The sequence below is a fragment of the Giraffa tippelskirchi genome, chromosome 4, assembly GCF_054371585.1.
Source record: "Giraffa tippelskirchi isolate mGirTip1 chromosome 4, T2T-mGirTip1v1.2.pri, whole genome shotgun sequence".
Taxonomy (NCBI): domain Eukaryota; kingdom Metazoa; phylum Chordata; class Mammalia; order Artiodactyla; family Giraffidae; genus Giraffa; species Giraffa tippelskirchi.
The window spans coordinates 179014743-179024178 of NC_137278.1; the positions used below are offsets into that span (position 1 = coordinate 179014743).

The 9436-nt window shown below is 42.8% G+C and overlaps 1 protein-coding gene across 6 annotated transcripts in view; it reads left to right on the forward strand.

The window, feature by feature from the left end:
- Positions 1-8618, forward strand: part of ITPR2 (inositol 1,4,5-trisphosphate receptor type 2) — a 563179-nt gene extending 554561 nt beyond the window's left edge. For all 6 annotated transcript variants that reach the window (XR_014051645.1, XM_081483690.1, XM_081483688.1 and 3 more), the window contains 2 exons: positions 5086-5247; positions 5926-8618. Coding sequence is in view for 5 of the 6 variants with exons in the window: in XM_081483690.1 (XP_081339816.1) it covers positions 5086-5247; positions 5926-6012 (249 nt within the window). In the remaining variant the exon portion in view is untranslated. The remainder of the gene's footprint in view (positions 1-5085; positions 5248-5925) is intronic.
- The last annotated feature ends 818 nt before the right edge of the window (positions 8619-9436 follow it).

A 9436-nucleotide genomic window follows, 5' to 3' on the forward strand; every position in this document is an offset into this window, starting at 1 on the left:
TGAAAGGAAGAAAGACGAGAGAAACCAGAAGACGATTAGAAGAGAGAATGATTTGGGGGAACTTAGGAGAAAGGACAGTGGAGCCAGGTGACTTTCCTGCCCAGCACTTAAGTCCAATTTGTCATTATTTTCACCATCTTTGATTGAAGTCTTATCCTCCACCTAGACTATCACTATCAATTCCACCAGCACAAGAATCGCACTGGGTTTGGCGCCCTATTGTTCTCCCAGTGCCTAGCACAGACAGGGTCAACAAGGAAGAATTAGTCAATGAATGCATGAACAAAGGAACAAGTGAAGAAAGAATGTGTAAGGAAAAGAGTCCCGTGGCCCAACTGGCTGGGGCAGCGGTCCCCTGAGAACTGCTTTTGTTTCCTCAAAAGCAAGAGACTGTGGACCAAGCTGACCTGGCCCCTGAGATACCTATGATAGCAATTTCTTTGGAGGCAGTTTCCATCTCACCCATGTTCTCTTTGCTAAGCATTGTTGTTGTTGTTCAGTCATGTCCAACTCTTCGCAATCCCATGGACTGCAACATGCCAGGCTTCCCTGTCTTCCACTATGTCCTGGAGTTTGTTTATGTCCTCAGACTCATGTCCATTGAGTTGATGATGCTATCTATCCATCTCATCCTCTGTTGCCGACTTCTCCAGCACTCAATCTTTCCCACCATCGGGGTGGGAAAATGAGCTAAGTATGACAACAGTGTTTTGTCTCTGTTTCTCTAGGAAATGTTCTAAAAGCTGAGGTTTTCGCCATCTCCATCATGTCTCCTGGTACCTTCTCAGCCCAGATCCAGCCAGTCATCTGAGGCTGTCAGACCTTTCTGTTCCATCCTGGGCTTCCCAGGGTGGCGCTAGTGGTAAAGAATCCGCCTGCCAATGCAGGAGACGCAAGAGACGCGGGTTTGATCCCTGGGTCAGGAAGATCCCCTGAAGAAGGAAATGTCAACTCATTCCAGTATTCTTGCCTGGGAAATCCCATGGACAGAGGAGCCTGATGGGCTACAGTCCATGGTGTCACAAATAGGACATGGCCGAGTGACTGAGCATACACATGCATACCATTTTAACCTTTTTTTTTGGCTACACTGGATCTTACTTGTAGCATGCGGGATCTTCAGTGTTCGTTGTGGCATGCAGACTCTTTTTTTAGTTAAGGCGTGTGGGAGCTTTTAGTTGCAGTATGTGGGATCTAGTTCCCTGATCAGGGGTTGAACCTGGGCCCTCTGCATTGTAAACATGGAATCTTAGCCACTGAACCACCAGGGAGGCCTCATTTAATCCATTTTATGTGTAGAGTTTTGTGGCATTCAGTACATTCACATCATTATGCAAACATCCCCAGTCCCTATCTCCAGAAATTTTTCATCTTCTCCAACTAAAGTTCTGTATGTACCCATGATGTACTAACTCCCCAAATTCACTAATATTTTATCAGATTTCAGACTTTCTTACTCTACTATTTTTATTTCCTGAAGTTATCCTACCTTATTATTATTCGACTTTCTGTCCACAGTCTCCTTTCTGGCCAGAAGGCCTGGATACAGACAGGTCTGTGTTGGGCTTCCAGCTAAATAATTTGCTAGCCTCAGTTCAGTTCAGTTCAGTCGCTCAGTCGTGTCCGACTCTTTGCAACCATGGACTGCAACACACCAGGCCTCCCTGTCTATCACGAACTCCCGGAGTCTACTCACACACATGTCCATTGAATCAGTGATGACATCCAACCATCTCATCCTCTGTCATCCCCTTCCCCTCCGCCTTCAATCTTTCCTAGCATCAGGGTCTTTTCCATTGAGTCAGTTCTTTGCATCAGGTGGCCAAAGGATTGGAGTTTCAGCTTCAACATCAGTCCTTCCAATGAGTATTCAGGACTGATTTCCTTTAGGATGGACTGGTTGGATCTCCTTGCAGCCCAAGGGACTCTCAAGAGTCTTCTCCAACATTACAGTTCAAAAGCATCAATTCTTTGGTGCTCAGCTTTCTTTATAGTCCAACTCTCACATCCACACATGACTACTGGAAAAGCCATAGCTTTGACTGTATGGACCTTTGCTGGCAAAGTAATGTCTCTGCTTTTTAATATGCTATCTAGGTTGGTCATAACTTTTCTTCCAAGGAGCAAACGTCTTTTAATTTCATAGCTGCAGTCACCATCTACAGTGATTTTAGAGCCCCAAAAATAAAGTCTGTCACTGTTTTCATTGTTTCCCCATCTATTTGCCATGAAGTGATGGAACCAGATGCCATGATCTTAATTTTCTGAAAGTTGAGTTTTAAGCCAACTTTTTCACTCTCCTCTTTCACTTTCATCAAGAGGCTCTTTAATTCTTCTTCTCTTTCTGCCATAAGGGTGGTGTCATCTGCATATCTGAGGTTATTGATATTTCTCCCGGCATTCTTGATTCAAGCTTGTGCTTGCTAGCCTCAGTTTCTGCATTTGTTAAAATTCAGATAAGAGATAGTACAGTAGATAATACAGATTCTAAATAGATAAGAGAACTGGAGTTCACTGGATTGTCTGTTTATTATCCATCCCTCCTACCAGTACACACAGTAGTGTTCCTCACACCAGCCACTGCTCTGCTGACATACCTAGCTTCCCAATACCTTTGTCATTCTGATGCCCTTTCCAGGGGACACACCATCTTGTATCAGTCCAGCTCTTGGCCTCAGCTGCACACCCATCTGGGCTGTTGGTGAGCCCTGGTCTCTGATGGAGTCATTCCAAGGTAGGGTCTCCCACTCCACCCTGCAAGCAATTAGTGGTCCCTATTTGGCTTCCTCTTCCCTGGTGGCTCAGATGGTAAAGAATCACCCTGCAAGACAGGAGACCTGGGTTTGATCCCTGAGTTGGGAAGATCCCCTGTTGAAGGAAATGGCAACCCACTCCAGTATTCTTTCCTAGAGAATCCCATGGACAGAGGAGCCTGTTCATGGGGTTACAAAGAGTCAGACACAACTGAGTGACTAACACTTTCATTTTTCACTTTGCCCATTCCTTATGCCAGCCACTTCAGATCTTTCCTCTTCACTCCATCTCCCTACCCTGCCACTACCCTAGCGGTTCTCATTAATCTTCTATGTCTCCATAGATCAGACTTCTTAAACTTTAGTGTACCTACGAATCATGCAGGCCCCCAGGAGGTTCTTATTTCCTAAGAGGTGGTGGGATTGAAATCTGCTATTTTTACAAGCAACCCCAGGGAATTTTGATACGCAGACCGGTCCACTTTTCATGGAGAGCTGTCCTAAGCCACAAGCTCCTTGAGAGCAGACATTCTGTCTTACCTGATTTTCATCTTTAAATACCTGGCAATAGATGTTGAAGCACTAATCGAATGAATCTGGCTGTCACTCTGCACTTCAGAATAAGTTACCATTCTCCTTTGAAATGCTAATTAGCTACAGCTGTTTAAATGCAGCTTCACTCTCTTGAATATTTTATCCTATCCTTTATCAGCCCTTTCCACTGCCACTGGGGGTCAGGAACTATAAAGAATGTGTTGTTCTCTGACTAACAACTACCAAAGAAACCAACCAAAGGGCCAGATGAGATTCAGACAGAAGTGCCAAGGTACAAAGGTTGGACGTTTCCCCTTTCCCCTTAGGGGGAGAAAGAACTCTTCTGGCTCTTGTTCTAGGCATCAGCTAGGCAGACGTCTTTGTAGCCATTGCAGTGGGCTTTTCTGGAGTGGAAAGAATCTTAAGCAGGAAGGTCACTGCTAGGGATACTGGGAGAAGGTGATTTAAGGAAATAGGTAAATATAGACTGGGATTCCTGATCAGTGGCCAAAAGGCTGGTATGCCTGCTCAGTCACGTCTGACTCTGCAACCCCATGGACTGTAGCCTGTCAGGCTCCTCTGTCCGTGGGATTCTCCAGGAAAAAATACAGGAGTGGGTTGCCATCCCCTCCTGTGTTGGATCCTGACCCGGGGATCAAACCTGGGTCTCTGGCATTGCAGGTGGATTCTTTACTGCTGAGCCACCAGGGAAACCCAGCCAAAAGGCTAACCTGCCTTCAAATCCTAGCTCTGCCAATTCCTAGCTTGTGATAAGGGTAATTAAACTCTTGGGACTGCTCGACTCCTCATCTGTAAAATGGGAAACTTTTTTGAGGATTGAAAGATGGGATATAAGTAATTCACAGTGATTCTATGATGTTGGGCAATCAGGAAGAATTTTCAAGAGATGTGGGTATCTTGGTAACCATCTGTTTTTACCACAATGGAGGGAACACACACACACACGTTCACATACACACAACCCACCCCTATACTCTCAGTCAGCCTGGAAAAACAGAAGTGGCACCCGCTGTTGCCCTCTGAGGAAATCTAACTGTAAAACCTCTGTAATAAAATGTTTCCAAAAGGAGCAGACAGGGTAACCCAGGGCCATGCCCTCCCACTTCCCTCTTCCCTGGAGCCTGTCTTGGGGAAGTGGGAGGTAAATGGGTGTGGGCACCTGGAACTGAAACATGTCTTTTATCACCTCCTATTCTGCCACCCTTTCTCCTCTGCGCCAGTGCGGGGATCAGGTAGGAAGGATAAACAGCTCAGGCCTTTACTGTCCCCACACACATTTGGATCTGCTCTTCTCAGCCTCCAAAGCCTAGCTCATCATTCAGCAAGATTCAGTGATCGCCTACAGGGTGCAGGACACTGTCCTAAATGCTTTACCCAGGACCTCTGGGGGAGCCCATAAGAAATTCGTTCCAATATTTAAAATCTTCCCTCAGCTCATGAAGACTAGTATGGAACCCTCACTTCATTCCCACCCTCAACCTCTCCCCACCCCTGGTCAGAAAGAGTACCTTTTGCTTTGGAAGTGCTAAGAAACTTTGATTTAAATGTTAATAATGTATTCAGTTGCTCAATCGTGTCCGACTCTGTGTGACCCCATGAACTGTAGCCCACCAGGCTCCTCTGTCCATGGGATTTTCCAGGCAAGAATAACTAGAATAGTTTGCCATTTCCTTCTCCAAAATGTTAATAATAATGAACCCTTATAAACATTCTTTACATAACTTCAGCCTCCCTTCCATATTTATTCCCTTGTTCCTGCACATTTATTTGCTTTTAGGAGAAGAATTTGGACTGGTTTCCTCGGATGCGAGCCATGTCCCTTGTTAGCAATGAAGGTGACAGCGAGCAAAATGAGATTCGGAACCTGCAGGAGAAGCTGGAGTCAACCATGAGTCTGGTCAAACAGCTGTCCGGTCAGCTGGCAGAGCTCAAGGAGCAGGTGGGTGCCCCTCGGAGATGGAGCTGGGGGGGAGGTGATGTGAAATTGTTCACCACTGTGAGTGGTGGAGACTGGAGAATCTCGGCAGTGAGATTGTTATCCACGGGATTGTAAATCACAGTAAAGAAACCCCACACTATGTTGTAAGAACCACCTCTCGGCAAGCAGAGGCTGCTTCTGCTTATCACACCCATCTTGTGTGACACTTCTTCTGTGGAACAGGGAAGGAAGGAACAAATACTGAAAGACGGGGACCACTTTGGACTTTTTGATAGAAAATCATATATTCTGCCATCACAGCAATTATTAAGTTCATCAGAAAAGCAGATCGTCATCAGTATCTATGATTTCAGTGCTGCAGTCAACCCCTTCATCATGTAAGATTGTTAGCCTTAGTAAAAATAGTATCAAAAGTAACTGTGGTAGCTTTTTAAATGACTAAAGTGATGGCAGTGATGATATGTGACAAGCGAGGGCTGCTTTAAACCATGGTTCCTCTTTCTTAACCACAGAGAGTGGTTTGCTGTGTTTCTCTGCCTATGGAAATTCACTTTTAAAAATATTTTCCCTTTTTCAATAAATATTCACTGGGAAATATTCACCCAACACTGTGTATTCCACCAGCGCTGGGAAAGAGTGAGAAAAATCAGCTTAATACACTCTCTCTTTTCCCCCCAGATGACAGAACAAAGGAAGAATAAGCAGAGACTGGGCTTTCTCGGATCAAACACACCCCATGTGAATCATCACATGCCACCACACTGATACCATGGGGGCAGCCGTGACTAGCCTTTCATCAGCGTCCTGCCTGATCACTGAATAAAGAACTGAGACGGAGGGGAGTGAACAGTGCCTATTGTTGAAAAGTTAAAAACAACCAAGTGCCAAGATGTTGAGTGGTTTAGCTCTGAGAACGATTTTTAACTGTGTTTTCATGGTTGAGAAGACCAAACTTAAAATGCAGCCGCTAGAAAGCATACATCACGCATTCTTAATGCAAAGTGAAGCCGCTTGCTCAAATGGACAGAGAGAGGAGGGGGGAGGCAGGGTGGAAGGAAATGCAGGGCAGAGAGAACTACCTTTGGCTGAATCGATAAGGGTCTGTTTTGTCTTTAATGCTCACTGCAACCTTTGTCATGGTTGGTTGGAATATCTTTCTTTTAATTATGGCATCTGGGTCAGTGATACAGGAAGTCATATTTTGGTGGCTAAGTTTTTCTAAGGGAAATAACTAAAAAGATTAAAAATGAGAGCTGCAAAGAAAAAATGTTAATGCTTCCAAATCATAGCCATCACAGGCAATTTCCTTATTTATAACATGGAACACAATGGATTTATGGCCCTAGGAACTAGTGCTTTGGAGCTTATGTCCCTCAGCTGACAACGCGACTGGAATATGATTGCTTTCTCCCAGATTCAGAGGGACTCTTGTCAATACGGAGCACAAAAGAAGGCTTTCATATAACTTGTTAACATCATGTTTCAAGTCATGTAGAGACTAAGACTATCAAAGATTTGGGGACAAAAAAGCTGACAGTAAGCCCCAGAGAAGAATTTTTTGAGAACATATGTGTGCTATTGAAATACACTGAGATTAACAAATGAAAATGCTTAAAGGTGACAGGAAATATAGAGAAACTTATGATGGTGGCATTGCCTTTTATAAATATGGAGTAAAAGCTATATGATTCATGTTTGCTGTGCTTAAGAACTGAGTGGTTTTATTTATTCTATTGCTGCAGTTAGGAAAAAAAATCCAAGAAATGTATTGAATACTCCAGAAAATGCAACGTCTCAATTGCATATTTTAAACTCTATCAGTAAGAGCTTTGCAAAAGGTAAAAAGATAATAATCTCTTTCTCAAATTGTTTTTATGTTAAATTATGCAACCAGATTTGTAGAGGGAGAAAATAACCTGCTATGCCTGTGTTAGTCTTAGAGACTATGCTTTTAGAATGCTAAAGTGAAATTCACACCATGAAAGTGTTAGGAGAACCGCCATGTGGTGAGAGAGCAAGGCACCTGACACCAGACTCTGGGAGGTGCTCAGCAAGCTGACCTTTTCTGGTTGCTGCCCCCGAAAGAACAAAAAGTTGCCTTTTAAACGCTCATGTTATTACCACCAAGGTTTGAGGTTTGGACAGGATTTGCTATGCCCCTTTTTAAAGCTTTTGGATTATTTGAATGTAGTTTAAGCTATTGGCTCCTAAAATTCTCAAATCACGGTCTAGGAAGATGATAAAGGATGCCCAAACCCATCCTTCTTCCACACCCCATTAAAATGTAGACTTGGAGGAAAGCTGTGGAAACCCAGAGCAGTGAATTTTTTAACTGAATCTGCTGATGCATGCCCACCTCCGAATACCTCCCCAAGTTAAGAATTCTTCACTCAAATGTGATAGTATTTTCCAGACCGGTCCCTGAAGGGTCACAATCAAGTGATACTCAGAAACTGAGTTATATGCAACACAGAGCCTAGGACCCAGTGGGCATTCAGTGAATATATGAGAAATTCTACTGTCATTCAATCCGAATGCTTCACTAAAACTTTAAACCATATCACATTTTGATTTTTAAATGGCTTCACCAAAACTGAAGTAGACCAAAGCAGCCATTTAAAGAAAACCACGAAATAAGGCCATTCTTATTATTAACAGTATTAGATGAAAAGTACTCTTTTAAAGTATTTTAACTAGGCAGAGAGTTTCACAGGCAGGGTAAAATGATAAATACTGGCTATATTGCAATGTCAGAACCTATCTCTGCTTAGCACAAACTAACATGTTTCTGATGGATGTCCCAGCATCAAGAAAAGAAATTAGTTTGTACAGATGAGAGCAACCTGTCTTTCAGATGAGCTACCTACTTTTTTCTTACACTTTTTTTTTTTTTTTAGAGAGAATGAGTCACTGGATATGTAACTGCTATCAAGCAATGGCCTAACCTCTCCAACCACTGTGGAGTGGCAGGTCACTATGTCATAGTGTGTTTTCTCCTCTGAGAAGTGTTCAGAAGGGATTGCAACTAACCAGACTCTTATTTAATCAAAACTGAAATATTGCTCAGTTGTGTTTCTCTTCTTTCCTTCCTCAATACTTTGAGATTATTAAAGTAAAATAAATGAAAGCAAACACAAAAGGCAGCTTTCAGGCTATTAAATTCATGATGAAGCAGATAATCATGACATTTGCTATAAATTTATATTTGTTTTATATATGTTTGTTAATGCAACTGGAATATTTGACCTAGACAAGTGTCAATTAATGTTCTCATATTTATATAGTGATATTAAAATAAGTACAATCTTTGATTTTGATGTTAAGAGAAATGTTTTACTGTTTAGTTATTAAAACCCATATTGGCTTAAAAGTATCAGTTTCTGTGGAACATAATTTTTAATTTCAAAAGGATTTGATTCCCCTACATAGTCCACTCTGAAGCCCAGGAGTTTCATGCAGGTATATTTTAAGACTATAATACTAAAAAATAAATTTTATACATGTAAAATTAACATATTTTACCTTTTAAAAGTTTGTTTAGACAAGGGCTTATTTTCTTGCATACTGAAAGTTTTTTATTGGTGATGAGGATTCATTTTCTAGTGGATTATTGATAAACCAGGAAGATATTCTGCTCAAGTCAGAACTGTTGGCTTTTTTCCATATTCTCAGCTCATAACTCATTGTTTTGGTTATTCTTTGTAGTTTATAGTTGTTTTATTAGAAGCAGTAATGCCGAAGGGTCCACCCTCTGTCCCCATGCCCCAGTGCTGAGAATAAGCAGAGAAATTGGGGATCTAGAGACTTGGGGAGGGAAAGTGCACGTTGGGACTTCACTGTGATTAGGAGGAGGGCTTCCCTGGTGGCTCAGTGGTGAAGATCCCGCCTCCCCAAAGCAGGAGACTCGGATTTAATCCCTGGGGATGGAAGATCTCCAGGGGAGGAAATGGCAACCCACTCCAGTATTCCTGCCTGGGAAATTCCATGAACAAAGGAGCCTGGCAGGCTACAGTCCAGGGGTCGCAAAGGGTCAGACACAACTGAGCTAGTAATAACGTAGTATGATTAGGGGAAAGACGGAGTAAAGGGTAGATAGTAGGATGAAGACACAACTGAGCTAGTAATAACGTAGTATGATTAGGGGAAAGACGGAATAAAGGGTAGATAGTAGGATGAACAGGGCTTACCC